Here is a 15,347-nt window from a genome sequence, read left to right on the forward strand (position 1 = left end):
ATTCTTCTTTGAGTGTTTAAGATGGAATAATGATGAGCTACTGCACTTACGCCAAGGTGCTGGAATGTAAAGAGATGCTGCAGTTTTTCTATCACTGGTAAAAAAAAAAAAAATGTGAAAAATGTAGCTGCTTAGTCCAAGTCCAAAAATGTTCATACCCACACCCTGCTGCAAGTAGATATGAAAGAGAGAGACACAGAGGCAAGAGACAAGAGTGACATGCAACAGAAAAAAATCCTGAATAAAACAGGGTACTTACAGTGTTGGTGAGTATTCACTGAATTGAAGCCATAATTAGAAACTTTAAAATCACCAGTCGCACTGAGGTCTGACTCTATACAAAACACGCAAACTCTAATTATATATTTTTACAGACGTAAATATAGTCCCAGACACTGACAAAGACCCAGTTACACACTTGTACACTGACACATCACTGTGTTTACCTGCGCCACAGTGTGCGTGTGTGTTTGTCTAGAGATTAGAATAAGCACAGTTTCTTCATCCGTGAACACAGCTGAAAACAGATGGCAGGGCCGTGAGGCACACACCTGGACATTTGAAATGACCCGGAATGAAGTCCAGACTGATCATAAACAAATCCAGTTAACAGGAGCTTTTGTCCAAGTGGAGCTATTTTTAGTTTTTTCAGTAAATATTGCTAGTAGTCTATGCCAAGAGATCAAAAGGAAAAGAAGAACATGTTGTAAAATGCTATGGATGGAAGGTAAAGTGTAGAAGAGCGCAAATATGTTGAGTAAAAACCACCTTATCTCCACTGTTCATTGCTCAAAGGGGGTTTTCTCTTTTTCTAAGGTCTTGACCTTAAATGTGCTGTGACCTGAGATGACTCGTGTTGTGAACTGGCTGCTGTATAATTAAATCTGAAATGAATGAAAAGATTTCAAAGGCCTCGCTCACTTAGAACTCTGAACTATAAATTGACAGCGAGATCGCGCAAAGACATGTTTGGTATGAGACAGAATAACATGATATCATATGATGCATGCACTCACAGAGCTGGTGTAACCCCCTAATCACTTTACTGTGACACTGGGATTCCTCCCTAGCGGGTCATGGGTTTGGCCAGACATTGTGACGGGATGTGATTACGGCTCGGTTTCCCGTCGGCGTGCCCCGGGTCTGCACCCAGGGAATGAGCAGCCAACTGGCCTTTAAATGCACAAAGTCATAGAACAGAGAACAATGTTGTTCTTGTTGAGATCACAGATAGATGAACCCAGGTGTGACTACATAGTTTCAATTACCGGATGAGTAACTTCATTTGAAGTTGGATTTCAGCGCAGTTGCCATAAATGATGAGTTTCAGTTAGATTACGGTGCATAAATCAAGTGAAGGCATGAAATCTTTCCAGTGGAGCAGCGTTCACATGAGACTCAGGCAGAATTGATTGACTCACATCAGAGGAATTTTTAAAATAATCAACTTGTAGCTGTTGTTCGTCCATCAGCTGTGCCTCAAATTCCCCTAAGCAGTATGATATTGAGAGGGAAATGGAGACATCGTTTGGTGAACTCTTTACAAAGGAGAAGCAGCACCACAAGGAATCGTACAGCAGCAGAAGACCAAAGAAGAGGAAAGAAGAGGTACGATGAACTGCCCTCCACAGTCACCTGATCTCAACAGTGCTGATTATCTATGGGGGCAATTAAAGACTGAGAAAACCAGAACTTATGACATCATAAGGATCCTAAAGAGATCTTTGTCAGAGATCTGAACTCAAAAAGATATTTCTCTTTACCTGGTTTGGTTAAACGTATCTGTCTTCAGCCACAGGTGACAATACAGGCTAGCTCAGCTACATGGTCATCACTTTTTTCCTGTAACGTTAGCTTGCTTAGGCATCAAAGATCGCAACTGGAGCAGGTGGAGTGTAGGGAGGAGTTTGCTGCTACAATACTTAGACAACAAAACAAGTTTGACTGCCAGGAGAAAGAGGCTTTTCTTCAGACATTAATGTGTGAATGGGTCTGATTTTGTATTTTTTATTTTTTTTGCTTCTATAAATACCATCAGGGAAAGCTGGGTGACATAAAAGCACCTAGACATTTAATAATTGAACGGTGCATGGCAGGTGGGCGATGTGAAGGCGATGCTGACTCATGGCTTCTGCTGCTCCGGAACAATGACGCTCCAGAACAAACAGTCGGCCCTGGGCATGGCCGCAGAGTTTGTGCTGAGGCGGGAATCCTGAGGAAGACTTCGGAAGCTCAGTGGCAGGAGCACTCTGCTCGGGAAAATCCTGTTTAATATAATATGAGTGAGACCACTTGCTCCCTCGCTAACACACACAGATGCAAGGCAGCCGCGGTGCCAAATGTACACATACACATGTTGCTCTAGTTTCCTTCCTACTGATGAATGGGGGAAGGGATGAACAGTAGCTGCAGCTCATGTCACGACTTGGTGGGCTGCATGTACAGTACACAGCGAACATATACGTGCACAGGCGTTCAAATCCCAGGATCTGAGGTACGCTTGGGACACTTCTAGAAAATTTAAGTGTGAGTTAAACTCGTACTAATCAGCTGTATTGGTTATCATTACTAATTTCTTTCTCTCTATGCCACAGTGGGTTTTAAATCAAAGAATAAAGATGTGATTGAAGCGCAGACTTGCAGGTTTAATTCAAGGGTTTCAACAAAAGCTTTGCATTAACTGTTGAGGAGGAATTACAGCCATTTCATTATACAGTCTCAACATTTTCAAAGGCTCAAAATTAAATCAAAAATTGATTGACAAACAGCTCTTTTATAACCAGGTTACTCCTGTTCCTTTCTATGACAAATTAAGCAGATAAAAGATCTGTATAATTAGCCCAGTGCATTGTTTACAAAAAAGGAAGCCTGAAACACCATAGATGACAACTAAAGTGAACAACCATAGAATTATTCCCATTGTTAAGAAAAACAACAACAACAACAAAAGTATGGAGAAGGGGGGAAACAGTTCATTGTTAAAGTATGCCACGTCATGTATAAACCATGTTGGAGGTAACGTTATGGCGTCGACGTGTATTCCTGTTTGTGTAATCAGGCTCCTTGTGTTTTTTATTTATCATGCAACTGCTGATAGAAGTAGCAGGATAGATTTTGAAGTGTACAGGGTTATGTTCTCTGCTCGGACTTATCCAAATGCTTCAAAACTGATCAGACAGTGCTTTACAGTGCAAATGGATAATGACCTAAAATTTATAGCAAAAACAACACAATAGCTTCTCCAGCCAAATGAAGGCCATATTCTTGATTGGCCAAGTCGGTCTTCCGATCTCATCCCAACAGAGCAGCTTCTATGTTATGGAAATGATGACAAAGAGAGCCACAAACAAGCAGCACCTAAAGGTGATTGCAGTAAAGGCCTAGCAGCACTTTGCATGGATATATTTATGTACAATGTATATCAACCTGTATATCAACATCAGATTTTTTTTTCCCAAAAATTGATAACAGCACCTGCTGTGCATCTGCAAGCCACTTTGCAACCTCCACCACAGTTCCTCCTTTTCATGCTACAGTATGTCTGACTTAATCCGTGTCCTGTTTATTTTGGATTTGTTTTGTTTGACGCTCTTTCTGCTGTTCTTCTTGACTAAAACAAACCTATCCACGAGACTTTCAAACAAGCACACCCTGCATCTTGTTCTGTGGTGAACAAGATAACGCAATTGCCTCAGACTGTGGCGTACACTTTAAATGGTTCTTTAAATCCCATGTGCCAGTATCTTTTATCTGCATATAAAATGAGAAACTGATAGAACAGAACCCAGTTATTTTACAGTAAAGTACAGTGTAGTATGGTACCTTATATATTCTACCATCACATCTGAATCAGCTTCAGCCAATGTGAAACGGTTTATGAGGTGATCCCTCCAATAAAAGGTTGAATTGAAGACTGTGATGTAACTAGCCATATTACCTGACTATGTGCAGTGACAATCTGCTTTAGGTGCACATGATGCAGAGAATAAACAACTTTGTTTCATTCATTAATTTCATTCATCTATTCTCCGAACTGCTTATTCACTTTAGCATTGTGGGAGGCCTGAGGCTATTTCAGCTTTCAAAGGGCAAGAGGTGAAGTACACCCTGGACAGGGTGACGTGGTTAACGCAGAAATATAGACGTTGGCAACTGTGGCAGAGTTTTAGACTCACTGCTTAATCTGACATGCATGACTCTGGGAGGAAGTTGGAGCACCAGAGAGAACCCACACAGGCACAGGAAGAATATGCAAATTCCACACAGATGTGCCTGTGCCAGCCGGTGGATTCAAAGCTAGGACTTTCTTGCTGTCAAGCAACAATTCTTAACTATTTTGCCACTGTGCCACCCCTCAAACAAATTTTGCTTTAAAAAATTCTTAAATCTTTTAAGTCTTATGTTGTAACACCTGATCTCAGTGATGTGTCCATAAAAAAACAACACACTGTGCCCACACACACTCCTACGATGCCCGACTATTGTGTTTAAAGTAGAGAAAAGGTAGTAATGTCTCTGATTCCTCCTGAAGAAAAGACCCACAGCCTTTAGATACCGAGGTTTGTTTAGCTTTCACTCGATGTGTGTGAGGATTTTATGAGAACAGTGATTTGGAAGGAAGCATGAATGACTCTTGAGTGAGCGTAGGGGCACATACGTGTGCGCATTTGTGTGTGTGGGCGTGCGCGTATGTGTGTCATCTCCAGCTGAGTAGCAGGATGCAGACAACCAGGAAGAGATAAGCGCGGGTGAATGGAGGGAGCTTAGCATGTGTGTGTGTACCGTGTGTGTGTGTGCATGTGTGCTCGTGTAGGGAAATCACTTCACAAAGGCATGGAAGTGTGTGTTCCCCTGTCTACCAGCGCGGGACTCGGAGGAGATAAGCAGACAGCCAAATATTCCCCTTGTGTTTTCCCAGCAAAAACAGGAGGCGGAATACCAACCACTCAGACCGATGCCATGGGGTCAGGCGTGGAATGAGTCGCGCTTCCACTTCTTACAAGCTGCACATAGCTGCCAAGTCAGTGCATTAATTGCAACACGATTACTCCAGAAAATCTCAGGAGATGTGTGCGTGCGAGTGGGTTTAAATTCAGCTGCACATCAGCAGACACTTGTGTGTGTCTGTCAGAGGCTCTGCAGGCTCACACTGAAACATTTGTGTGTCCGTATCTGTGGCTGGATTAGCATATTGAAAGCTTGTATTTCAGAATGTGCAGGTAGATATTAAATGACATGCTCCCACACAGTACTAAGTGGAACAGTTACAGACATCAGGTGTTGAGGATGCAGGCATAAAACAAAAAACAGAATCATTTACTCACTTGTATTTACAATAGTGTTATTTTTTAGCCCAAGACTTGTGCATCTAAACAATAAACTGACACCATAAAATGACGAAAACTTTGCAAACTTTGAGCCAGATGAGAAGATAAGCAAACTGAATCTGCTGATGAGCATCATGCAAAACAGGCCAAAGCTCCAGAGCACCCTCCACACCAGTGGCTCTAAAAAAAATTTCCGCCTTCAGAAGCCGTAATTGACCCCACTACACACACATGCACAGCTTTCAGCAATTATTAACAATAAAAAATGACTCAAATTGAATTTTAGAGAAGTAAAGGTCATCAACATTGCATCACCAGACTTTATTATCTCTGCACAAATCTATCCATCCTCTTCCACTTATCCGATCCTGCACAAATCATTCAAGTTAATTACATTTTTTTTTTAAACCTTGGTCGTCCACACCCCACCCACAGCAGTTTCATACCTCACCAGTGGGGCTGGATTCACAGCTTAAAAAACCTACACTGACTCTGAGATGAGATGGTTTTGTCATTTTCTTATTATAAACCATATCATCAGAGGAGAAAATAAAAGGAGAATGAAATTTGGGGACTCAGTATTTAATATAAATGAGCTATACACGTTCAAATGATGTAAAAAGGTGCCAACTGTCAAATGTCCAATAAAACAGAAATGCCTGAAAACAAATGGCACTTGTAAAATTATAAGGCTTATAAGATGAACGTATGTGTTGATTATTAGGAGTGTGTGTGCCTGTGTGCGTTTATGCAATTTGCTGCAGGAAACCTCAGCAGCTGAGTATAGAAGGCTCTTTATGTTCATCGATATTTTCAGAAAATAAATACATTCGCTGTGTTTTTTCTCTCAGCTATTTTAACCTTAAAGACTCGCTCGGTCTCACAAACATGCGTAGACTTACTGACTCCCTTTAACCTGCCGGGCTCCCATCAAAATACACACAAACGAATGAACGGTAAGTTCTTTGCATAGCTAAAAAGCCACAGAGACATGGGATTGCAGAGTCAACATAAAAATCACCCACATAGAAATCAGTGTGACATGCACATGAGCAAACACACATGCAGACACACACACACACACTGGCCAATGTCCACAGTTGTCAGGTTTGTGTATTTGGTATGGGAAGAATGTGTGTTGGTCAGCGTGTGGACGCTTAGCGCTCTGGGGTGGAGTTCTTATCAGTCCAATGTGTCATCGCAGACAACATTAAGTACCACTAAAACACACATGGACACGCATGTACACAAACACACACGGAGAAAGACACACAAAGTCAGGAGGGTGTAACCCCAAACAAGGATCCAGATTTTAAAAGATGCTTATTTATTTTACACCATCCCAACATCCCTCTTATAGAAAGAGGAGAGGAGAGGGTCAGAAAAACCTTAAAAAATATATCAAAAAGATATTAAGTTAGATTATGAAATTCGTTGTTCTAGGCCTAAAAGCAAGAAGATCAACACACATATGTCCTATTGTTGGCGTTTTCTCTCTCATTTTGGAGCAAACTCGAGCACCTTGAGCCTACTGTGATTATGAATTGCTGCTCTATATATGAAACTGAACTGCATTTTCCCTTTTACCTAAGACACAATTACTAGGTGCCAAATGTTTCTTATTAATGGTTTGTGCACTTCAGGGACAATTAGGGGAGGAGCCAAGTAGTGGCCAAGGGTGGCCAGGGCCACCACACAGTTAATTGTGGTCATCCAACACAACACAGGATGGAGCTCCTCAGGGCACTGTGCATATACTCATCAGCCCTGAGGTACATGTATTCTTCTGTTTTACAGGAACACCTTTTTGCAGAACAATTTCTCCATCATTTTTGTTCCCAAATGAACAAAAACATAAAACCTAAGAAAAAAAAGTAATAATTTTATAGCTTATCAATATTTAAAAATTAATAACTTGAGCAACAGCACAAGCTTGTTTTCATCAAGTGAAGGTAAAAAAAGAAGCATAAGATGTATTGTCTGTATAAGATAATAAGAAGAGTGAGGATTGAAGGATTTAATCTAATTATTCTTTGGCGTACAGTCATTTACACAGTGGCTGGTGGTTGAATCCACTGGCCTGTTGGGCCTTTTCTGTGTGTTTGCATGATCTCCTAGTGACTCCGTGGGTTGTCTGCCGCATATTAGGTTATTAGTGATTCTTAATTGATTGTAGGTAGTGTGTCTGTCTGTTTCTCTGTCAGCCATATGACAGGCTGGTGACATGTCCAGGGTGTACCCTTCTTCTAGCGCTAGGACAGCTGGAAGAGGCTTTCACAAAAATTGTAACCCTTAATTGGATAAGCAGAAGAACATGGATGATTCACACCGCTGAAAACGTAATAATACCAGTTTCTATCTGGTGCATCTTATCTGGTGCTGCCACTGGTCATCATTACACTAGTAACAGTCTAAAACATTTCCCATCATAGCCAGCCTTAATAAAATGGGGATATGTAAATGGTCACCAACAAATACTGCATTTAAAGGTTATGGTCCAGGCGCTAACAGAGGAGAATAACTAGGAGGAGAGGGACTGGTTAAGAGAGCGACTATATAAAATCCAAAATGACCCCCCCCCTTCCCGCCGCCAATAAAAGACCTATTTAAAAAAATACACTTCTTATGTATAAAACTTTAAAACTTTAAAAAACTGGCAACCACTCGCTGACACAACAGACACATTTATTTTCGATTCAGTGAAAGATTTTCTCTTTTATTTTTTACACACAAGAAACTCGTTCATAGCGATTAAGCCACATCAGGGTGTTACTCCACAACAACTACACAAATGTTAAATGTTTATCACGTGTGCACGCGCATGTGTGTGAGAGACAGAACGTGAATCCGCGCCTGTGTAAATCCAGCTGTTATTTTTATCCCTGTTATTAGTTGACTTGACATCTGCACACGCGCGCAAACCTACACATCCATGCGATCCATGCGCGCCACCAATATTTGGACTCTGGGGGATGCTTGAGCTGAATGTGAGCATGTTTGTGTGTTTGCATGCATTGAAAAGTGCATCAGACTTAACGTGACCGTCACCGTGGCATGCACGTGGCATGCATCTGCGAGATCGCCACAGACACCGACACCGGTTATGCGGTTATTGGCAGAAGCCCGCTGTCATCCCTCATACACACATGCACGTGCCGCCTCGGAGCCAGCTGTAGGAGGGCAGGATCACCGTGACCAGAGTAATAAATATAGTTCTTGTGTTACTTTTATAATTTAAAAGCTAAAATAAAGTAAAATGACTCACCAGCTTTGCAGGGGTCCTTGTAGTCAATGGTCTCCGCTCTCTCTTCCTCATAATATTCATAGTCTGGCTCCTCGTAGTCGAAACAGTTACAAATAGTAACTTTGCCCCAGAAAGTCAAGCCGGCAAGCACCAGTGTGATCCAGCGCATCTTACCAGCAAGTGCGGATGGCACACGGTCCATCTGAAGACTGAAATAACCAAATAACGGCCTCTCTGCTCGTCTCGTGCGCTACTGAGAGATGGACAATCCAATCTCCGAAGCACGGCGTTAAGAATTTATCGGGCCATCTTGAAGATTGGCGTCCTTTGTGACAGTCTGCTTGTGGATGGTGTAGGTTGTAGTAAGTTACCCTACTCCGACTGACTCTCCTCCATGGTTAAAGTACGCTGAGGTTTCTGTGCGTCCGTCTCTCAGTCAGCAAAGTGTCCGCTGAGAAGCTCCGCTGTCCTCCGCTGTGGCTTCGCAGGTGAAGCTGCTGCTAGACAAGCAAGAAAGAGGAGAGGTTAGGAGATCAGGGCTGGGTGATCTCTGAGCGTAAAGACGCACGGTGGTGTGTCTGCTGCTGCTGCACGCACGAGAATCATCCACCTTGTGTGTTTCCAACAAACACTCTCGTCCCTCGCCTAGCGCAATCTCTCTCTCTCTCTCTCTCTCTCTCTCTCTCTCTCGCTCTCTCTTTCTCTGTGTCTCTCTGTCTCTCTCTCTCGTGTCCGGTGGTGGTACTGTCTCTCTCTCTCAACCCAAGTCAGCGCACCGCCCATTCACACACACACACACACACACACACACACACACACACACACACACACACACACACACACACACACACACACACACAACCGCACTGTTCGTCCCAAGTGGTGCAGAACCACAACGTCTCTGTCTTCTTTTGTCTCCATTCAATGGACCATTCGCAGTCTTCTTCGTTCGTTTTTTTTTTTCATGCGCAAAACTCCTGAGCCTTCTCTCTGATCTCAGCGCGCTGACCGCGGAGGAAGCCGCTCACTAATCATCACCGGCTTAATTGGACCTTTATTCACATTGACCCGCAAAATAAAATGAACTGGCAGTAAAGAACCGGTAGCGGTAAAAGTAACACGGTGGCCACAAATTTGCCTGTGACTCTAAGTAGGTGTTATCTGGTTATTCTGAGGCAGGTGCCAAGTAGGTGAGAGCCGAACCATAAACGCCCAGAGGCAGGTAAGCTTTACAGTCATGACGTGACAAGTGGTCTTTTATTCTGGCCCCCTTCTGAGTTGCTGTCATAGAGAGAGGGAGAGGGAGATCAGTTTTAAACCTTTGAAACTTAAATAGTGAATTTCAATAAATAAATAAATAAATCCCTACTGAACAATGGCCTTTAGAGTGGGAGATAGATAGATAGATAGACCAGTCTGCCATTCATCTATGATGTTTTCTCTAATCTCTCATAAATACCCTTGGCAGCAGTAGGTCGGTCAACAACCGAGTTCGTGATCCTCCCCTGCATCCCTGACATCCACAGGTCCAGCGCAGCAGCCTGAGCGTGTTAGTTCATGAAAAGAACGCTAAGAGCATTTAGGCAAGAGGGGGAGAAAAAAATCCTTTACAGTCAATTTCATTTGACGTATTTTACTCTAATTTCGCACGGACTGCAAAGTTGTCAGGAACCACCCATAATCTCCCCCAGTGCTGCCTATACACGTGCACATGCACACACGGAAGACTCCAGCAGTAAAAATAAAACCCCAGCAGTTGTTGACAGACAGTGAACACCTTGCCAGTGTAAATCCTCCTGAGACAAGCTCACCCATACGTCTCCACAGCTTACCTGCTGCGTTTACCTGCCCGGGGCGCGTTGGTTTGCTGCGGAGCCACATAGCGACCCATCGTGCTGCAACTGTGGGGACTTTCTCTGGAGTCTCAGGGGGCCTCGGGGTGTCACTCGGTACCGGCAGTTTCAAACGTGCCTGACTCCCCCCATTTATTACCGGGAGATTACCGGAGCGCTGTCTCTGCCGCTCCCGACTAATCCTGCCCTCTGGGAGAGGTAGCGGCGCGCTGACGTCACGCCATCAATCCAGCCGCAAGCTGTCCACTATCCACGGGTTGGACACAAATCCCTTAGAGGCAGCACACACACACACACGCACGCACGCACACGCACGCACGCACGCAGGTCGACAGACTCCTGTTTTTTTTTGTCCCAAAATTAACCTGCTGGACAACCTGAAAGTTTGTGGGATAGAAAAAAGGAGCAACAACCAACTCTGACAGGATGAATCTGTGTCAGTCTGATTCCTCATACTAAGATCAGGGTTCTGATATTATCAACGAGTCTTAATGGCAAGAATTGCACTAACAAGGATAATAAAAATAAATAGGTAGATAAAGAAAAACTTTGGGGAGAGCAAGCAAACTGCCATCACCAGCAGGGTGTGCTGAAGCACTACTGCTTAGCTCAGCAAAAAGTTTGGCAGGTAAATGCCACGAGCCACTACTCTAAGCCAAAACGAGCTCTTGCCCTCCCACTCCACATTTTCAACCATTGTACAAAAACAAAAGACAAATGAAATTTTAATGAAATAAAAGTCAGCACAGCAGCACTGGCTGACACTTCCTTGTGTATGTTTTCCAACCAAGTCACCTTCACTCAGCTTCATTTCACTTCACAAGTTTCTACTGGTCATCCATGCCTAGGGGTATCTTATAGTTTGTGACTCACTGCACTAATCGGTGTGTTTAAGTGTGCAGTTGTCAACCGCAGGTCAAATACATTCTTTCTACATCCATGTTATACCGATGCGTGTTGATTTGCATAGACGTTTGGGTGAAGCTGGTGGGCATGTTGTTGTTTTGGGAGTGCATGTCACAAGACTCGTACTTACCACGAGAACAGTGTTAAAGTTATTTTAAAAAGCCTCCACACTTTACTTAGTGTTTGTGTGCGTGTGTGTTTAGTGCTTATTTGTGGTCTGGTTTTCCCTCTCGAACACCTGCAAATTAACACCAGGGAAGGCATTTAGTGGCATTTTTGGCCTTTCAAGCCACTTACAGTCCATCTGTGTGGTTACTACCCACCAAATCTATTCAGCAAAAACGCTTCCTTCTTAAATAGGCTCTAGCTATTGAAATTAATGCTGTGTTCAGGTATTTGTGTCCCTATTTAAAGCACTTATCGATCAGTGAAACTCTGTGAAAGTACCTCGCCAGCATTCTGACCCAGCGCACTGACCACCACCCCTCCCTGAAGCCACACTCTCTCATATCCAAACACACACATACACCCGCACACAAATATCAAGAGGAACCCTCAAACAAAGCAGCAGCCCCTCGAGACTCCTCCAAGTGCTGTGGTCTGCAGGTATTGGAGCACTAATATTAGCTTTGTTTCTAGATGCAGTAGAATTGAACTGCACCAGGTTTGCTGCACTTTACTCTGACTTCAAAGATATGCATTATCTGAATCAGGCATCTGAGTGATCCACTCTGGTTATAACAGACTGTTTAAGCTATCTTTGTCACTCATAGAGTCCCCAGTTACCTTGAATTAATTCTGCTGCAATCCATAGAAGCATATCAAATCCACAGCAACATTTCCTACACTGCCGTTCATCTATATGAGGACAACAGCCACATTTTCATGATATTCATGTCAAAATATTACATTCAGCTTTGATGTGGAACATATTCATCAACCTGATGAAATACTGCTAAAAACAGAGATTTTGACCCAAAATGTGACTTGAATGAGATTTAAAGCATGACTTATCAAGCTGAAAGAAATCTGTAATGTAAAAAATGTATGCCATAATATGAGCATACAGCTGTTTTTACTTAAATAAATAAAAACAGCTGCCTGCTCTGGAAGGCGGACACAGTGGTGGTGGTGGAGCATTTAGCTGAAGAAGCAGATGTTTCCCTCAGGAACATGTTAAGTATGTTATGTATATTTAGCAGGTTTCCAAGAACATAAATAATACATGTACACTACAAACGCCCCTAAATCAATGCATACAGCCCTAAATGAGATCTTAAATCTGAAGAAATTGATCATTGCATGAGAATCTTATTTCTGATGACCTGGCGTATCTCTTTGTTTACTGCTACAGCAGTATAAGTAACACAACGTGTAGTGGTACACTGTGACACCATGTTACTGTAAGCATTGTTCAAGTAAATATCATGTATATTCAGGTAAGCTTTTGTTGCGATGCAACCTACTGAGAACCTGTACTTAGTACTGTATGGATATATCATACAAACAACACAACTCTCTTTTCCTCATTTTGCTACCATTTATTCTATTTGCATTTATTGTTGTTGTTGTTGTTTTTTTCCACTTGATGCAGGATCAGCAGATCATTTCATCATTTCATTCAAATTTCTGACTTTTCTTCATAATTTAGTTTCAGTCCTTTTTTGGTTAAAATATTTTTTAAATGGCTCATTTGTGACGTAGCACAATGCTTTGTAACGGAAAGCATGGCTAAACATCGGTCAGTCATTCATCCAAAATAAACTCCTTGACTGGACTTTAAGGCCAAAGACTTCAAGGGTCACGTTTTAACCACAATAACAAGTTTTTAACAAGCCTGGGTACTTGACTCTGTGGTAGGACTTGACTTAAGCGGTCAAAGAAGTGCAGGAGACTGATGCTGTCCAGTGTAGCAACCGATTTATTCACCATTTTGTGACCCAAACAATAGTTACAAAGAAACAAATAAGAAACTCAACTCCAAATTAACTCAGTTCAAATAAACATAACTGAACTTAAACCAACTGAACTTAAGGTCAAACTGCACACAGCTACACTGACCTGAACCTTTCTCTTCGAACACCTGAGTTTTTCTGCTTAAATAGTCCACTTAACCAAACAATTTCTCCTCTGGACTATTCCATTCAGTAGGTAAGATGAACATGATTATATTCAAACCTCTACTGCCACTCTTTACTAGCAACATAAACTCTATGGTGTAATCAATACATAGTACAACAATAAATCTATTTCTCCATAAACACTCTAAAATCAACTTTATTAAATTACAAGAATTCTTCCCCTTCTGCACCTGGTCTCATCCTGTGACCTCAGATGAACCCAGAAGCTATAAAGCAGGAAGTAAAACTACATTTCCTCTTTTTGTTTCTGGAAGACAGGTAGGTAAGGTAAGTTCTAAACAATACAAATTAACAGTTGAAATAAAGAGCATGTTAACTTAACAAACTCGTAGGAATTGATTTAAACCAAGACGTTATATTATATAATCTGTAAAAGTGCAAAACATAAACAAACCCGGGATAGTAGATGTTTGCCTGTTGCAGACTACATATGAAATATGGTTAAATCGAAACAAGAATGTTAACTAAGAATATGGACAAATGGTCTTCTCACCCACTTTGTCACAGACTCCATAAAACGGTAGTATTTTTCAACACTGGTAACCTACGTGATTACAAAGACATTTCCTGTGTACATTTTTTGCCCACTAATCCTTCATTTATTATATCTGTAACTTTGTTCATCCCCTGCTGTCCTCTAGTTGTTGTTTTTCGCTGTTTTTTGTTGAAGGCCTCATAATTCAATATCCTATGTTCCTATTTTTAAAAAATGTATATAATAATTACATCTCTGTATTTATAAATAGATGTAATAATTTATTTACAGCACTTTGGTAAAGTGAAATCTGTGTAAAAATGTGTTTATAATATGTGCCTTTTAAATAAATTTTTACTAACTTACTTGCCTACTTATTTCGTTACTTTTTTGTACGAGTTTATCCCCACAAACTGCATTGTGGGAGCAAGAAACCCCAAAGAGCAAGTGATGCTGACCGCCTTTGATCGAGCCGGAGAAACGTCACCTTTCTGTATCTTTCTTTATCCTCAGGGCTTACAAAGCTATGACCGCTAGTTAGCTAATATACTAAAGTCAACTATATAGAGTGAACTACCTAGTCAAATGAGGCAAGGTGTGAAAACAGGTGTAGGTTTTAGTGGACTTTAGATAGTTATATTAGTCCCGGTGTTAGATTCAGACCTTCCTTAGAGTCTTTACCTGACAGTGTGCTTGCTTTCTTAGGCATATCAAAACTGTTATATAAAAATAATTACCTACTCTTTTATAAAATAAAAGATAAACGAGAGTCCTTGGTTTCTTAACAAACACCACTGAGATGATAACCTCTACTACAGCATGAACAGCATACTCTTGCCTGATCTCTGTAACTTTCACTGAAGTAAATTAGTGAAAGATACGTTTTGGATAGCCGATAAAAGAGGGACGGGTTAGAGGGGAACAGGCAGAGGCGGAAAATGAAGACAAAGCTAAAACGATAACAATACCTTAGGTAAGAAAAAAGAAAATATTATGTGTTCTCCTAGGTCTGCTGACTGTGGAAGTGTCCTAAGAGGTTTATGAAATTCCTCAAGAGGAAGCAAAGAGGTGGCCAGAGACATCCATCACCTTTTGGCTAAAAGACAGTCTGCTGACACCACAACAGAGCCCGGCAGAGGATGATGATAATGCCTGGATATTGCTCGGTAGCTTCAAAAACACGTCGAGGCAGTTTAATTTCCTCATACCTTTTACTGCTGAAAAAGAAAAACAAAACAAACAAAAAAAATCTTGAAACAATTTGAAACTTGAGGTTTTTATTTTTAAGTTCAGCAGCAAAAGGAATGAAGGCGCCCATGTATGCTCTCTGTCCGTGTTACTGGAAAGTGCATATATATATGCAGCACTCACATACAAGACACACATGGCAGCTATGTGAAG

At 41.7% G+C, this 15,347-nt stretch overlaps 1 protein-coding gene across 3 annotated transcripts in view; it reads right to left on the minus strand.

Moving 5' to 3' along the window:
• Positions 1–10,586, minus strand: part of tll1 (tolloid-like 1) — a 56,759-nt gene extending 46,173 nt beyond the window's left edge. Inside the window, exons 1-2 of one of the 3 annotated variants that reach the window (XM_040023786.1) lie at positions 10,404–10,586; positions 8,593–9,068 (exon numbers count right to left, since the gene is read on the minus strand). In XM_040023786.1, the coding sequence (XP_039879720.1) occupies positions 8,593–8,773 (181 nt within the window). In that variant the 5' untranslated portion in view covers positions 8,774–9,068; positions 10,404–10,586. Of the gene's footprint in view, positions 1–50; positions 9,271–10,403 lie in introns of those variants that run through there. The other 2 variants (XM_040023787.1, XM_040023788.1) reach the window with 2 other exon arrangements.
• Positions 10,587–15,347: the final 4,761 nt, after the last annotated feature.

Source organism: Simochromis diagramma, unplaced genomic scaffold (assembly GCF_900408965.1).
Source record: "Simochromis diagramma unplaced genomic scaffold, fSimDia1.1 OVJJ01000302.1, whole genome shotgun sequence".
Lineage (NCBI taxonomy): Eukaryota > Metazoa > Chordata > Actinopteri > Cichliformes > Cichlidae > Simochromis > Simochromis diagramma.